The sequence below is a fragment of the Cannabis sativa genome, chromosome X (assembly GCF_029168945.1).
Source record: "Cannabis sativa cultivar Pink pepper isolate KNU-18-1 chromosome X, ASM2916894v1, whole genome shotgun sequence".
NCBI classification, from domain to species: domain Eukaryota; kingdom Viridiplantae; phylum Streptophyta; class Magnoliopsida; order Rosales; family Cannabaceae; genus Cannabis; species Cannabis sativa.
The window spans coordinates 44,777,673-44,794,400 of record NC_083610.1 but is presented as its reverse complement, the minus strand read 5'-3'; the positions used below and the strand labels follow the sequence as shown (position 1 = coordinate 44,794,400).

Below are 16,728 nucleotides of genomic sequence, written 5' to 3'. Positions count from 1 at the left end.
GACGAGGATACCAAAACTAAGGCACATCGATATGTATTATTTAATTGTAATGTCGTAGACTCATTTATTGAGTAAGTATTATTTATTATATCTCTAATAATAAAAAATATTGAAGCATTAAGTAAGCATGTCTAATGCTTATTAATTTTGTAGGGATCATCGCAATATCATTGCACAACAAAATCCTCGTCAAAGAGTAATGACCTTAGATCGGATTCATAGCGAGACATTTCCTTCCTGGTTTGCACAAAAGGTAAGCTTATTTTCAATTCTTAATTTTTTGTATTAACTTAAGGAGTTCACAAACATATTGAGTGTAGTAATTTATTTATTACAATTTTTTTTTTTTTGACAAATTAGGCAGAAGAATTATATGATAATCAAGATAATCGACTTTCTGAAGATCTATATTATCTGGCTAAAGGACCAAACAATATTTTCAATCGATTTAAAAGATATTTAATAAATGGTTTTCGGTTTCATATAAAAAAAATCGAAGAGAAATTAAAAACTCAAAATAGTGGAGTTATTGTGACTGCCAAGACTCAAAGTTTTTCAAGTAGTAGAGATCCGAATCCTATTTTTGGAGATGTTACATTTTTTGGGATATTAACAGATATTATCGAACTAGATTATTGTTCAGGGAATCGTGTTGTGTTATTTAAGTGTGATTGGATTTCGAGTAGTGGTATTAAAAAAGAGAAAGATTGCACAAGAGTCAACCTTACAAAATTGATGCGTGAAGATGAGCCATTTATACTAGCTTCTCAAGCAGAACAAGTAATGTATGTGGAAGATCTCAAACACGAAGGATGGCATGTTGCTTTCAAAATAAATCCTAGAGATTATTATAATATGAGCGTCCAATCACATAACGAGAATGTGGAGTCTTATTTGCAAACTGAAGTTTGCGGTGCATCTCTCGATGTTGACAGTGAAGATATTAGTTTGGTTAGGAAAGATATTCCAGATATAACTGTTGATACTTTCGTGTCATTTGATGCAAATGATATGGATGAAGAAGCTTAGTGATGTAGGTATTTTATTATTATTATTATTAGTAGTAGTAGTATTATGGGTACTTTATTTATAAATTTTATTTATCTTAATTCTTTTGTTATGAAAATCAATTTTATTTATTTAAAAGCTTTTATTATGATACAATATTTATATTTATTAAGTTATTTTTCATCTACGTCTACAAAATTAATTAAATTTAAACTTTTTTCTTAATAAATTTGTATAATAATATAATTTCAAAAAATAAATTAAAATTAAAAATTCCAGTAATTTTTTTTACTAGTAACACTTTTGAAATGTCACTAAAAGTACTTAATTAGATGGCACTTCAAAATGTCACTAAATCTAATATTTGGTGTCATTTTTATAAATGCCACTATTAATTTATTCTTGTTACATTTTTAAAAATGTTACACTAAATTTAAATATTGACAATTAATGACACTTTTTACAAAATGTCACTAAAATATATCAATAGTTACACTTTAAAAAAAATGTCACTAATTAAAATGTCATTTATTCTCATTATAGTTACATTTTTCAACAAATGTCATTAAAATATCATTATTGTGACATTTTTTAAAAAAATGCCACTAATAAAAATGTCACTAAACCTGATTTTTGGTGTAGTGAGTATGTGTTTCTCTCTTTTCTCACTAATTTTTTTCCACTCTGAGTTTAATCTCTAATCATCTTCTTCTCCTTGTTTTTCATGATTCGATCCCCCTGGTTTGGTGTTGAACATCCGAGCCCTAACCCAAGGTCTCCAAAACTCACCCAATGTAAGTCTCCTTCAACCCTTTAACCTCTTTTTGGATTTGCTCTGTGTGATTTCTGATCTGGAGAAATATTTGGATTTTTTGTTGTATGATCTCTGCTGTGTTTAGTTTGTTGCTCTGTCTTTTTCATACTGATCTGATGATTATTTATATGTGTTATAGTGGAATGCAGTAAAAACATGAGAGTTAGTTACAAAGTGGTTAAATACTTTGTAACTAACTTAAGTGTTCTGCCTAGGTATATTAGAGGCCGAAGGCCACCTAGGAATTTATTTTACTGTCTTGTAACTTTCTTTGTAATAAACTGGTTTTACAGTGTAAAGGGAATGAAGGGAGTTTATTTCAACAATAATAAATATATCTTTATATATTAAAAGTGCCTATGTAACGGCAATTCTTAGTTTAACAGAATATGCTTTACAAATAAAAGAATATTCTGTTAAATTTAACCCCAAAAAGAATCGTCTACGTTTTCTCACTCACAATTAATCGTTTTCTCTCTCACGCAGCTGGAGTACACCATTCTCTTATGGAAAATCTTTCAAAGGTTTCTCACGCATAATGTTCATAATATGTTGTAACATCCCCGCTTCAAGCCTCCATTGGGTCCTTACACCCACGGAAATAATGGCTCTTATACACGAGTATGTCACTCTGGCTGCATCATGGACTGATGACTGACCCTACAGACCAACACGAGTGTTTCCAGCGTGCTTTGTCCTCACTCGCACGCTTCCTGGGAAAACTTCCCAGGAGGTCACCCATCCTTGAAATTGCTCCCAAGCCAAGCACGCTTAACTGTGGAGTTCTTTCGTGATGGGCTACCGAAAAACAAGATGCACCTTGTTGATATAGGTAGTACCAATCAATCCATTTAAGCTCTCTTCAACTGTGTAGTCCCATACCTACACAGTCTCTGAATCATCCCACTTGACCTTCCCCAGGCGGTGTGGGATTGCACAGCTTACCCGGTGTTTCCCCTTACGGATCACGGGACTACTGACTGTCACAATCACCCCCCCTTATGGGGTTCGACGTCCTCGTCGACCACACTTCCGGCTGGGTCAAGGCTCTGATACCATTTGTAACATCCCCGCTTCAAGCCTCCATTGGGTCCTTACACCCACGGAAATAATGGCTCTTATACACGAGTATGTCACTCTGGCTGCATCATGGACTGATGACTGACCCTACAGACCAACACGAGTGTTTCCAGCGTGCTTTGTCCTCACTCGCACGCTTCCTAGGAAAACTTCCCAGGAGGTCACCCATCCTTGAAATTGCTCCCAAGCCAAGCACGCTTAACTGTGGAGTTCTTTCGTGATGGGCTACCGAAAAACAAGATGCACCTTGTTGATATAGGTAGTACCAATCAATCCATTTAAGCTCTCTTCAACTGTGTAGTCCCATACCTACACAGTCTCAGAATCATCCCACTTGACCTTCCCCAGGCGGTGTGGGATTGCACAGCTTACCCGGTGTTTCCCCTTACGGATCACGGGACTACTGACTGTCACATATGTTTTCTCACGCATAATGGTCAAAGGTAAGTAATATTCAGCAATATCCGATGGCCATTCAAATTCCTGGATACTCAATATAGTTTTGATGCTATATTAGTTTAGTGGTGACGTTTTCAGTGTATTTCATTCGGATCGGATCGGATCCGAAAAACTATGGCTGAGCGAACTGAGAGCGCGGAGGCGAAATCGGAGTCTTTGATCGAGAAGATTACAGAGAAGATCCATGGTCATGGCGACTCTTCATCCTCCTCATCCGACTCTGCATCGGAGCAAGTGAAACCGGAATCTCCGTCTTCTGTTAAGACCAAGATTTTCAGGCTTTTTGGGCGAGAAAGACCAGTTCACCAGGTTTTCGGTGGAGGAAAACGTAAGGATCTCTTTCACTATTTTTATCTTTTTTCTTTTTTCTTATCCAAAACCCACCAGCCACCTCCATTGTCATCTTCTTCCTAAACCCTAAAAGCTCTCACCACCTCTGCAGTTATCTTCTGTAAGTATAATCAACTTAAATGGATTAAAGCTTGAATCTTTTTGTTTAGGTTGTTCTGTTTATGAGTAATTGTTTTGTGGGGTTTATTGTTTTTGTGATATAAATGAAATGGGATATGAAATTTGAGTGAATTTAATTAAAACCTTATCTGGGTTTTTGTTATTTTGTTGTTTTATTGGATTAAAATTTCAGTCTTTTTGTTTAGTTTCTTCCGTTTGTGAATAATTGTTTTGTGGGGTTTATTGTTTTTGTGATAGAAAGAAATGAAATGGCATATGAAATTTGAGTAACTTTAACTGAAACCTTATCTAAGTTTTTGTTATTTTGTTGTTTTTTCTTTATTTGGGTTTATTAGTTTTGGGGATAGAAATGAAATGCTTACATTTTGGATTGAATTTTGTGGAAAGGTTCGTTTTTTTGGTTTGAGTTTTTGTTTTAGTTTATGGGTATTTTTTCGGTGTGTGTGTGTGAAGACATTGACCTCATAAAGCTCGAACACCATCAGCTATAACCACAAGTTCACTCAGCTCAACATTCATGTGTGGTTCCACTTTGATTGTGATAATTCCCTTTGATCCTAATTGCACATCATAAACCCCTGCTGCCTTTGTAAACATTGTTATTTTTGCTCTGTTATGATTACCTGATAACCCATTGCTAACCTTCACAATATATATCAAAGCAACTGATTGTTCTCCAATCATTTTCTTATATATAATATTGAATAGCAACCAAACATTTGATTGATTGATTTCACATTTTTGTTTTGGTTGTTCTGAGAAATAAATTGGCCTGAGATGGGGTTTAAACTACATCTATGTGGAGGAAAAAGCTTTTATCGATGTATAAAATACTCCCATGAGGATTAGGTCTGTTGGTCAGGACTATCAGTGGGAGAGGTCTAATCTACCATGAGATATGTGGTTTAATTTCTCGGCCTAGAGTTTCCTGTCTGGCAAAAGATTCAGTTAGATGGCTCTGTGTGAGCGTTTTGATTGTGAATTAGACCCTATTTTGATTTTCCCTTCTCACAAAAATAAAAAATGAATTCGATTAATGTTTGCTATTAGGCACAGTGGTAATATAGAAGTTCTATGGGGGTTTTCTTTGCCAATACAATAATTGGATCATGTCAAATCTCATTTATTTGTTTGCTCATTCTGTAACCTATTAACTGTATTGTATTGATCTGTGCTCATCTTATGATTTCAGGTTGCATGCTCAGGCTCTCACCTTAACTGCGTTAGCTGGTGCAGCAGTGGTGGAATACTATGACCACAGAACAGGCAAAAAGGCTGATCAGTATGCTAAGTTCCTCCCAAACTCCTACCCTCACAAGGATTGACTGTGATATTCCATGAACAATTGTCATATGGGAGTATAGAAAAAGAGAAAAGAAGTTATAATAATAATATTAAATAAATAAATGAAAAAAAAAAAAGCAATTTTTTTCTGAAAGTACCTTCACATTTCACTATGGTTATTATCATAAAAAAAAAAATTAGTAACACAGATGGAGGTAAAAATGAGGGAAGGAAGCATTAATATTAATTAATTTTTTTTGCTGTGCATGTTCGCATTATATAAGCTTACATTGGACAAGATCGTTTAAGGTACATTACTCTTCTCTTTTGATTCCCTTCACTTTTCAATTTATCAATTCATTCCATCAGTGAAATACAACGCCACACTTTTCTCCTATTTTTTTTTTTTTCCAAAAAGTAAAGCCATTAGTATTGTGAAGAGTTATATACTTAATATATAGACGACTACCCAATCATGAAAAAAAGTAGTGATACATGCATTTTGATTGATTATATATATTGGTATTTTCATTAATTTCAGATATGGGTTTTTGAGAGTTGAATCGGCTTGTACTTCTTCTCAGCTCGTCAGAACCTTATCGTATTCGTACATTTCGAACGACGAAATTGGAAAGGGATTTGCTGGGTTTTAAGTTATTATAATAATGGGTTGAACAATATTTCATGAAATTATATATAATTACTATAAATCTTCCTATCGTGATATCATATAAGGCGTTTTCGTGGATTTATTTTGTCATTGTCCAATTATAATATACGTGGTTTGATAGTAGATATAGATTTTTCAGGAAACAACATTATGTTTATACGTGGCTCCCCACTTGTATAAACATCATGTAACAAGATATAGATTTTTCTGTTTTTCTGTTTTTGTTTAAATATGAATTTGAATTAAATATATATTTTTTGTATTAAATAAATATAAATTTGTTTAAAATAAAACAAAATTATATTATTTAGATGAAATATCAGGTGATATTTTAATATAATTATATTGTATTTTATAATTTATTTTAATATAATTTAAAATATCACCTGATATTTATTTTAAGGAAGCAGTTTTATACGAAATATCACCTGATATTCATTGGATATATACTGGTCCAATAAAGGTACTCTACTAAAATTGATGATTGTTATAAGGTACTCTAGCATATATGTATGTCCACTATATATATAGCTCAGTAAGTCATTGACTGTAGTGTCTCTTCCAACTTAAAGATTTTGAGCAAAAGGCTGTTCTTACTGCATAGGTACCCTTTCTTCTCTTCCCATCTCTTAATTTTTAGTTCTTCAATTTTCCACAGATCTTCTATTAATTAACTCATTCATATTCACATATATCTAATAATTAATCTCTTAATTAATTAGGCCATTAACTATACATATCATACGTAATCTTGAATTAATCTTCTTTTTAATAATTTTCTCAAGAAAGGTCATTACGCATTCTTATTTGTTTTCGCCTCTATCAGTTGACACAAGTAAATTTTTGTTATTTCTTAGTAAAGTCTGCAATCCTATTGTTACACACTTGGCCATCCTTCTTCCTCAGCAAAGCTCTTATTTGAAGATCAAAACTTGGTATATATATCCTTGTGTGTCTATACCAACATTTCAAATTATTATTTTCTATTTTATTACTGTGTACTACATTACTATTTTCTATTTTTTCTTAATGCAATCAATGATGTTCTTTAGATGTTTTACTATTTCCTAAGTCCTATTGGCTTTTTTTTTTCTTTGGTGTTTTAGAAGTCTATGCAATTTGAATTGGAATTTATTTTTTGTATTAAATAAATATACATTTTGAATGGAATTGGATGTAGAGTGTTTGTATGGTCATTATCATTTTTTATTTACAATGTCGTTTTTCTTGTAGGTTCTTGCCATTTATTGTCGGTTTAGATTATTTGTGTTGTACTCTCCATTTGAATATCAGGTATTTTTTTACTCATTTTAATTTATATTTATTAATGTATTTACTGTGATGAATTGAAAACAAAAAAAAAAAGATGATTTATTAAAAAAAACCAGCCTATGATAAGGTTGGCCTTTTTTTGCATTTAAATTATGTAACCAATATGAATATCACACCCAGTAAATACATTATGTAACCAATATGATAAGGTTGGCCTTTTTTTGCAATTATTATAATATATGAGAAATTATTGGATAGTAATTTGCAATTATTATAATATATGAGTCGCACTTTTAATTATATTATTGGAATTTATTACTTTGAATTTCCTATGTCTACCAGCAATGGAAGACTTGTTATGTATATTTATTAATACGATTTTTTTGCATTTGAATGGTGATTTATTAAAAAAAAACCAGCCTATGATATTCACACCCAATTTCTACCTTTCGTTACATATTCATGAATATGTAACGAAAGGTAGAAAAAATAGAATAAGCTTGGAAAAAACGAAAAGACCAAAAGATATATACTTTAAAGTTAAAAGAGCCTCATAATTATTATCCTAACCTTAATATTTTATTGATGTATAGTGATGGTTGACGTCTGAAACCTACATTTTCTTGATTGACATAATGACGGATGGTAAGATTGTACAGATACCATACTTAAAAATTTAAATTCAAATCTACATAAGATTAAACCATAAATTTCTAAAAACATTTATGTATTGCATTTTGATTTTCTGAAGATCAAAACACACGAGCTTCTAAAAGAATCTCATATAGAGATTTGCCAGAAGAGAAGAAGGAAGAAATACGTAGAAAACAATGAGAGAGATATGCTAAACAAAAAGCATTGAAAAACTATCAAATTGATACGACTAATTCAAGTTATTTGAATCGTAACAATTTACCCCCATGTACTGATGATCATGCGGCATCTACAAGTACGCAACATTCGTATTATCATGCTGATAATATTAACAATTCTCGACAAGATAAACATGGTGACAGAGTATCAAAGAGATCTTATCAAGATCTGGATTCTTCAAATGGATATAGTGATAAAAATAATCTCTGCCAAAATTCATCTTCCAATAATAATGGGAGATTTGATCAGGTATATACAGAATACTGCCTTCATTTTTCTAATTGATCCTACCTTCGGTTTCTTCTCATCAGTCTACCTAATAAAAATTACACAAACAGATCCCATCTGTTGATCTCGAGAACTCAGTTAGCCAGACAATTATGTCAACAACTTCTAGAAGTAAGGGTTACTCCAACATCACAATATTTGTTTTATATTAATATACATTCATAATAACAAAATATCAGTTTGCTAATTTGACCTAATTAAACCTTTCATTATGTTAGGCCCATCGCAAAATAGGATCACTCGATTTCGAGATTTGCTACAAAATGTGCCGTCTGAAGCATTTTCACTTCCGTCGGTCCCCATATGCATACATTGTAAAGCAAAGAGATTTATCCATGAAACAAATGGATTCTGTTGTGCAGATGGAAAAATTTATCTGGCCACAAATGAAGTTCCAAATGAACTTTATGAATTATTAACCTCCAACACAAGTGATTCTGCACATTTTCGGACATATATTCGAACTTATAACAACCAATTTGCATTCACATCGTTGGGTGTTAAATATGATCAAAATCTCTGCCAAAGAAACAACGGAATATACACTTTTAGAGCACAGGGACAAATCTACCACAACATCACAGATTTACTTCCTTCTGATGGTCATCCTTCAAATCTCCAATTATATTTTTATGACACGGAACATGAGTTAGAGAATCGACTATTTGATTCACAATACAGAATGCTCCCAACAGTCACAAATCAACTCATCCATATTCTTCGCATCAATCCGTACTCTATTTTCTTTCGTTCACTTGGTGATATGCCAGATTTGAAACGACAAATAATACATGTTAGGAGTGACGCTGGCCTAGATCAACGTGTATTCAATGCCCCTACTTCGTCACAAGTAGCGGCAATATGGGTTGAAAATGAAGATGATAACCAAATGGGAAGGCGTGATATTTTTGTATATAACCATTCCGGTAGACAATTCAAAGTTCAATATTACTACGGCTGTTATGACTCACTGCAATATCCATTGTTATTTCCGTACGGTGATAATGGTTGGCATAAAGGGATTGAAAGGATTGGAGAAACCCAATCAAGATCTGTCGGACAAACTCTAACAACAAACCCTCGACGATCATCAAATGTAGAAAAATTATTAGCAGCAGAAGAATCAAGTAAACAATCCTTGAATATGTAAAAATATATATATATTTAAATATATAGGTACAAATCACTCTTTGTTCACATCTAACAATATTTTACTCCCTTCAATTCAAACTGATGCAGTATCAGTCTAAGAAACGAAAGTCCCAAAAGTTTCGTGCCGTGAATATTATTGCTTCAAGTTACAAATACGGGAAGATGAAAGATCAATTTTGCTGCTCTCTGGTCGGCTACTGCAACAATATGCAGTAGACATGTATATCAAGATGGAGTCTTCAAGATTGGATTATTATAGAGGCCAGCAAATGCACATACGAACAGAATTATATCAAGGTATAGTTGACACGATTACGCTGGGAGAACGAGACGCTTCTAATGTTGGGAAACGAATCATACTCCCTTCGTCTTTCATAGGAGGACCAAGAGACATGAGGAAGAGATACATGGAGGCTATGGCGTTAGTACAACGCTTTGGTAAACCTGATATTTTTCTAACGATGACATGCAACCCAAACTGGAAGGAAATCACAAATGAATTATGTCAACACGAGGAGAGCCAAAATAGACCTGATCTGGTTGCACGAGTTTTCCATGCAAAACTAGAGGAATTAAAGGACAAGTTATTCAAGAAAGAGATATTCGGCAAGGTCGCAGCATATGTCTACGTTATTGAGCACCAAAAAAGAGGTCTTCCACATGCACACTTTTTAATTATATTGAAAAGGGATTGGAAATTACATGCTCCTGAATCCTTCGATGAGATCGTGTCAGCAGAGATTCCAGATAAAAACTCTAACATCCACTTGCACAAGGCGGTTGTAAAACACATGATGCATGGACCTTGTGGGGATTTGAACAAAACAAATGTTTGCATGAAGGGGGAGAATCCACGTTGCAAAAATAATTTTCCAAAAAAGTATGCTCCATTTACGTCTGTTGGAAATGACTGTTTCCCTATTTATAGGCGTTCAAATAATGGTGTGACCGTAAAGGTCAGAGGGGCAACATTAGACAATTGTTGGGTTGTTCCCTACAACCCATATCTCCTTGCCACATTTGACTGCCACATGAATGTAGAAATTTGCTCTACAGTGAAGGCGGTAAAGTATCTCTATAAATACATTTACAAAGGCTATGATCGTGTTGCATTCAACTTGGTCTCCGAAACAAACAACCAACAAGTTGATGAAATACATCAGTTCCAGACAGTTCGATGGATTGCTGCCCCTGAAGCAATGTGGAGAATATACGGATTTATTGTAAATGAGATGTCCCCAGCAGTATATAGCTTGCATTTACATCTCAAGAATCAGCATACGGTTACATTCCGAGGAAATTCTGACCTGTCAAACATTGCTAATTCGGAACATTACAAAAAATCTATGTTAACAGAATTCTTTGAATTAAATAAAGTAGATGAAAATGCAAGGATGTTACTGTACAGACAAATTCCTGAATACTATGTTTGGAACAATCAAAACAGAAGGTGGACTCCACGAAAGAAAAAAGACAGTAATAGGACGTATTGTAACAGCAAACCCATTAGAAGGCGAAAGATATTTTTTGCGGATACTGCTAAATCACATAAAAGGCCCGTTATCTTTCGAAGATATCAGGACAGTACATGGCGTATTGGCGCCAACATATCGTGACGCAGCAACAATGCATGGATTGCTACAGAGAGATAGTTGCTTAGAAGACTGTTTACACGAAGCATCCCTTTATCAAATGCCTTCCAGTTTGAGGCGATTGTTTGCAACAATATTAGTCTACTGTAATCCGAACAATCCCAGAGAACTTTGGGAACATTTTGAGGAACAAATGTCACTCGATATCAAAAAAACAGAAAATGATACACAAAACGTAAGATATCAAGTATTGCGGTCGATATCTTCGACAATTGAGTCTATGGGAAAAGACATTAATTCATACCAACTGCTTGACGAAGACATCATCTTTGATAATGACGAATTTCAATCCAGAGAAATTAACGATGAATTGAATGTAGAAATTCCAGAGGAAGATGTTACAGCGTCAGAAAGACTTAATACTGAGCAACAACAAGTGTACAATGCAGTAATGGATAGTATTTCATAAAAAAAAAAAGCAATGCATTCTTCGTGGACGGGCCCGGTGGGACAGGTAAAACATACCTATACAAGGCGTTACTTGCAGTCGTACGATCTAATGGTGCCGTGGCACTTGCAACTGCTTCATTAGGTGTGGCAGCATCTATTCTTCCGGGAGGTCGTACAGCTCACTCACGTTTCAAGCTTCCCCTCGATGCCGATGGAAAAAGCACATGCTGTGTAAGCAAACAGAGTGCACTGGCCAAACTACTTTGTGCAGCAAAATTAATTATATGGGATGAGGCCCCAATGACCCGAAAACAGCACATAGAAGCGTTAGATAAAATGCTACAAGACATTAACGATACAACCTTACCATTTGGTGGAAAGGTAATTGTTTTTGGAGGAGATTTTCGCCAGGTGTTACCTGTGGTACAAAAAGGAACGAGACAGGAGCAGATAAATTCTAGCTTGGTATATTCATACCTGTGGCCTACTTTGACTAAATTTTGACTAATTCAAAACATGCGAGTCAGGCTGGATCCGTTGTCTTCGGACTACGTGTTGTCGGTGGGCAACGGCACGCCACCAAACACAATCAATGACATAATAAAAATACCACATGAAATGCTTGTACCGTATGATGACGACAACAGTTCCTTAAATATCTTGATAGAAGACGTTTTCCACAACATTCAGCAATATCCAGAAAATGTGTCTACCATGATGAACCGTGCAATACTAACACCAAAGAACAGCTTTGTCGATGAAATAAATTCGTTGTTAATTGGACGATTCCCAGGAGAAGTCCACCTATACTATAGTAGGGATGAGACGGTAGATAATACTGAGCAATCGGTAATGGAGGACTTCTTAAACACTCTAACTCCGAATGGATTACCCCCACATGAATTAAAACTCAAAAAAAATTGTCCCATAATGCTGCTTAGAAACATTAATCCTTCTGAAGGTTTATGCAATGGAACACGTTTAATATGTCGGGCATTCGACCAAAATGTCATAGATGCTGAAATTGTCGTGGGACACCATATCGGAAAAAGAGTGTTCATTCCAAGGATACCGTTCCTGCCAAATGTGGATGAAAATAGTGGTTTTCCATTCAAACGAACGCAATTCCCAATCAGATTGAGTTTTGCAATGACTATAAATAAGTCCCAGGGACAAACATTGGATTACGTTGGGATCTATTTACCACAACCTGTTTTTTCACACGGTCAGTTATATGTAGCAATATCACGAGCAAAGACGTCATCAACAGTTAGAGTCCTGATCCGACCTGTGTCAACTTCGCAACAAGATAAGAACTTGACTAAAAACATCGTGTACACAGAGTTATTAGCATTATCTTGTTTAAGTTAATCTCTTCAAACAACTTGCAAAGTGACCGAGTAATTATCTATCCTAAACTCATGCATATCAATCTAAGTACTTTTTTTTATATGAATTATAATTGCTACCATATTAACATTATATTGCATTAATAATTTATTACATTTGAAATGCTACTTATACACAATAATTTTTAATATTATTTAATTAACAATTAACGAAATATAATTATTAAATGTGCATTTCAGATGCCGACTCTACACCAATCAGTTGATGACATCACTCCAACCACAGTTGGATGGAAAATAAAAATGACAGTTCTACAAAAATTTCCACCACGAACAAGCATGAGTTCACCAGTCCGATATCAGAAGCTGTATTTATCTGATCCAAAGGTAAATTTATTCCTCTTTTTTTCAATAATATTAGTTGCACATTGCTAGACAAGTTTTAATTTAAATAGTTATCTAATACAAAATCTAATTGCATGTCTTATATTGATAAACTTTACACAGGGGACGAGAGTAGATGCAGTAATTTTCGCAGACGATATTGAAGCTTTGGAGGACACTTTGCATGAGTTACACACCTACCACATCAGTGATGCCCGTGTCAACAGAACCCCTGCCAGATACCTTAAAAATGGCACAAATTACCATTTTAGCTGGACGCTGAACTCAAAAACACAAGTTGTTGAAGTCCAAGAAGAAGACAAACAAATTTCTAAGCCAGTCCATGAGTTCGTTTCGTTTAAGAACTTGTCATCTGACAAATACTCCAACACACCACAAGGTAACTTCGGATCCCAACAATATACCAACATGACAAATGATTTACGAAGTTTTAACTAACATCACATTCAATTTTTAGATATCATAGGAGTAGCTGTCAAAATAAACCCAACAAAAGTGGTGAACACAGTGTATGGACAGCGAACCATACAAGAAATTTATCTAATCGATGACAGGTATATATAATATAACATACAAATACATAATGATAATCTTCATTGGAGCACTCATAATAATTTCATATGGATTTAAAATTATGATACATAGCAAAACTAATAATTACCATTACTATTTTCAATTACAGTTGTAGCTTCCACCCGATATGTTTAACTCTGTGGGGTGCTTTGGTACAAGATATTAGTGAAAAATTGTCTGAAGTTACTGGAAACAACCCAATAATAATGGGAACAAAGATGATTGTTCAAACTAAGAGAGGTACTTATATACTAACTACCACCATATATATTTCTATCAATTTCGTACACTCAAGTATTCTAAAAATATTATTTTCCTGTCGTTGTCAAGTCGTGAATCAAGTACAATCGAAATCAATCCTGACAATTATGAAGCAACTACTCTTCATCAATGGTACGACTCTTAAACAAATTGATTTACCTTCATTAAATATCATTTTTTGATTAAATAATATTGATTGTTTATTACTTTAATAAGTAAGCTAACATTTAAATTACAATGTCAAGGGCTGAAAATAACAAAGCAGACATAAATAATATTATTATTCAAGCACCTACATATCAGTATTCTCCAAATTCATCTGCTGCAAAACGAGAATATGTTAAGAACAACGAAGTTACCGATTTGGTAAAGCAATTAAAACCAACTCAGGTAAAAAGAAAATATATAGTAATACTTAACACTTTCAAATGTATAATATATATTGCTTAGTAATTACTAATTACTATCTTGAGACATCACCAATAATGTACTATTATTGCTTAGTAATATATTTATGATTGCGACATATATATTCCGTTGTTTCTTTGGCAGAGATTTTGATCATATTTCACATTACTTGTTAGTGGTTATTATATTTAACAGCCTAGAACAAGAAAAATAAATTTATATATTCGATTGTCATTGCTCCCATTTCATTATTACTAACCAATTCAGACTGTATAATTAGTATAGTTATTTATTTGTTTTATGTGTTTTAAGAGCTTAATAATATTGAATTAATTAAAAATCATTGATTTTTTTTTTGTAATTAATATACACAAAAAATGAATTAAAAATCATTGATTTTTTTGTACTTAATATAATATTGAATTCTATTACATATGTAGTTTTTTTTTTTGTTTGCAGAAAGCATATTATTGGATTGAAGCTGAAATCATATTAAAAAATATCAACCAAGATTTTTATTACATGTCGTGTGATTTTTGTAATAAGAAACTTATGTTCTACAACGACAACGAAGAAACAGATTGTGAAAATCCAAAATGCGGAAAAAGATGTCTTCCTACACCACGGTAAGCACATTATAACTAAATTAATATTTGAACTTCTTGCATATTCATACTAACCGTTACATATTCTGTATAAATTATTAGTGCAAGGACATATGTACAACTCGACGATGGTACAGAGTTGCTAGATGCTGTGATGTTCGGTGATGTTGCAGAAAACATATTCTCATGTACTGCAGTTCAATTAAGATCATATTCGGACGAGGTAACTATAAAAAAATAAATATGTAAAATTTATACATTTTCGTACATAGAAATACATTAAAACTTATAACTAATCATTTTTTTTTTACAGAAACATAAGTTGTTTGTCCAAAAAACTACGAAGCAATTATCAGCCAAAAAATGGAGAATTCAGTTGTACGTAGATGCAAACCGAACAATGACTTCAAAGTACATTTAGTTCACCATTCAAGCAGTTGAACCAATGGAAGATTAGGAAGAAGTTACCTTCTTTTTTTTTTTTTACAGTAATTTTATTTTATTTAGTGTTGAGACTTTTCTTGCTGCTGAGCTTGTTTTTCTTTCTCTTGACTTGTTATTTATGGATTTACATGGAGTAGTGTATGCAAGTATTTCATATACCCAATTTTCTAAAAGTAAATAATAAGTATTATTTTATTATGATTTATCTATACCTAATTATATTTTACCAACCAATTATAATAGCACAAATATTAATTTGATGAAACAAATTATTCGTATGATCATGCATTTACATACAATCTAAATAAGAAGAAATAAAAAAAAAAATTAAACTTTACCTAAAACTAATCTTTACGTGCCTCGGCACGTAATTCCTACCTAGTATATATATATATACTAGCAAAAAACTACGTGCGAGGCACGTATATTAAATTTTATGCTAGGTTTTTTTTATGTTATTTGAAAGTGAGATTATTATTGAATACTGAATGCAATATATTAGTGTTTAAGAAAGCTTAATGATTTAAATATGTTCTTAAGTTAATCCAAAAATAAACTAAAAATTGATGTTCCAATACTTAAATAAATATTACTTAAATGGGGGTAAGATAAAAAGAAAATTAAAAATCAATCTCTAAATTGTTGATAATTGAAGATAACATTAGCCTTAAAATTGTAGATAAGAAAACTAATGATAGTCATTGGTGGATTTCAATGAGGAATACATATATATATATAAAAATCAAATTGTAAATATCTATTGGTTTGCTGAATTCTTTAGGTGTATGCAGGTCGCTAAACGGAATGAAATCATAGTTTGGTGCTGATATCTGGTTGTCTTCTGTTTGGATTTCTTCGATCTCTGTTCTTGAGTTCAATGTCCAAGAATATTTGTAGTCTCGATTTTTATCGAAAGGTGGGGTTGTTTTTTTTACATAAGCGTTGCTGATGTAGTAAGTGTGGAACACTTCCAAAGTGTTTTCTCTAGCATCAATTTCAGTGCCAAATATTACTGCTTCAACATCATTACCCTGTGTTCATTTTTAAGGAAAAAAATATATTTATGAAATAATAATCTGTTGGAGCGTGTTTATAGTCAGAATTCGGTAAATATAGCATTTATTAGTAGAGTATTTACAATTTCAACGGTAAATAAACTAATTGTATACCTTTTTATCTGCTAACATAAGCTTTTGATATTTGAGTGGTGAACTCTTGCTTGTCCGCTTTCCAGATTTTTCTAACACTCTTATTTCAATCTTAAAAGAAA

General features: G+C 33.0%; 5 protein-coding genes across 8 annotated transcripts in view; all 5 read left to right on the top strand.

Annotated features, from left to right (window-relative positions):
* Positions 1–2,246: 2,246 nt before the first annotated feature.
* Positions 2,247–5,273, top strand: LOC133032627 (reticulon-like protein B6). 3 transcript variants are annotated; one of them, XM_061106678.1, is made up of 4 exons: positions 2,247–2,376; positions 3,324–3,345; positions 3,440–3,689; positions 5,025–5,273. In XM_061106678.1, exons 3-4 carry the CDS (start codon positions 3,476–3,478, stop codon positions 5,048–5,050), a joined length of 240 nt encoding a protein of 79 aa, XP_060962661.1. In that variant the 5' UTR covers positions 2,247–2,376; positions 3,324–3,345; positions 3,440–3,475; the 3' UTR covers positions 5,051–5,273. The 3 variants fall into 3 exon arrangements, with proteins under 3 accessions (XP_060962661.1, XP_060962660.1, XP_060962662.1); XM_061106679.1 differs by lacking the exon at positions 2,247–2,376 and having other exon boundaries at positions 3,327–3,345; positions 3,425–3,689; XM_061106677.1 differs by lacking the exon at positions 2,247–2,376 and having other exon boundaries at positions 3,324–3,689.
* An 886-nt stretch (positions 5,274–6,159) lies between these two features.
* The window catches only part of LOC115702574 (replication protein A 70 kDa DNA-binding subunit B-like), a 65,124-nt gene continuing 54,555 nt past the window's right edge, over positions 6,160–16,728 (top strand). Inside the window, exons 1-3 of the mRNA XM_061106676.1 lie at positions 6,160–6,390; positions 6,644–6,721; positions 7,020–7,079. The gene's annotated coding sequence lies outside the window, so the exon portion shown is untranslated. The remainder of the gene's footprint in view (positions 6,391–6,643; positions 6,722–7,019; positions 7,080–16,728) is intronic.
* Positions 7,548–15,656, top strand: LOC115702576 (replication protein A 70 kDa DNA-binding subunit B-like). 2 transcript variants are annotated; one of them, XM_061106672.1, is made up of 10 exons: positions 11,511–12,813; positions 13,003–13,149; positions 13,270–13,546; positions 13,625–13,721; positions 13,850–13,980; positions 14,071–14,133; positions 14,247–14,391; positions 14,869–15,035; positions 15,117–15,237; positions 15,328–15,656. In XM_061106672.1, exons 2-7 carry the CDS (start codon positions 13,003–13,005, stop codon positions 14,270–14,272), a joined length of 741 nt encoding a protein of 246 aa, XP_060962655.1. In that variant the 5' UTR covers positions 11,511–12,813; the 3' UTR covers positions 14,273–14,391; positions 14,869–15,035; positions 15,117–15,237; positions 15,328–15,656. The 2 variants fall into 2 exon arrangements, with proteins under 2 accessions (XP_060962654.1, XP_060962655.1); XM_061106671.1 differs by lacking the exons at positions 13,270–13,546; positions 13,625–13,721; positions 13,850–13,980; ... (3 more) ...; positions 15,117–15,237; positions 15,328–15,656 and having other exon boundaries at positions 7,548–12,813; positions 13,003–13,144.
* LOC133032209 (uncharacterized) lies at positions 10,998–11,917 on the top strand. Its single transcript, XM_061106080.1, has 2 exons — positions 10,998–11,421; positions 11,511–11,917. Exons 1-2 carry the CDS (start codon positions 10,998–11,000, stop codon positions 11,915–11,917), a joined length of 831 nt encoding a protein of 276 aa, XP_060962063.1.
* LOC133032208 (uncharacterized) lies at positions 11,930–12,784 on the top strand. Its single transcript, XM_061106079.1, has one exon. It carries the CDS (start codon positions 11,930–11,932, stop codon positions 12,782–12,784), a length of 855 nt encoding a protein of 284 aa, XP_060962062.1.

Excerpts from the sequence above, each read along its gene's own strand:
- LOC133032627 (XM_061106678.1), top strand. The coding sequence starts at position 3,476 with ATGGCTGAGCGAACTGAGAGCGCGGAGGCGAAATCGGAGTCTTTGATC. Across the intron at positions 3,690-5,024 it reads GGTTTTCGGTGGAGGAAAAC|GTTGCATGCTCAGGCTCTCA; the intron begins GTAAGGATCTCT and ends TTATGATTTCAG.
- LOC115702576 (XM_061106671.1), top strand. The coding sequence starts at position 9,590 with ATGTATATCAAGATGGAGTCTTCAAGATTGGATTATTATAGAGGCCAG.
- LOC133032208 (XM_061106079.1), top strand. The coding sequence starts at position 11,930 with ATGCGAGTCAGGCTGGATCCGTTGTCTTCGGACTACGTGTTGTCGGTG.
- LOC133032209 (XM_061106080.1), top strand. The coding sequence starts at position 10,998 with ATGCATGGATTGCTACAGAGAGATAGTTGCTTAGAAGACTGTTTACAC. Across the intron at positions 11,422-11,510 it reads GTACAATGCAGTAATGGATA|TCGTACGATCTAATGGTGCC; the intron begins GTATTTCATAAA and ends CGTTACTTGCAG.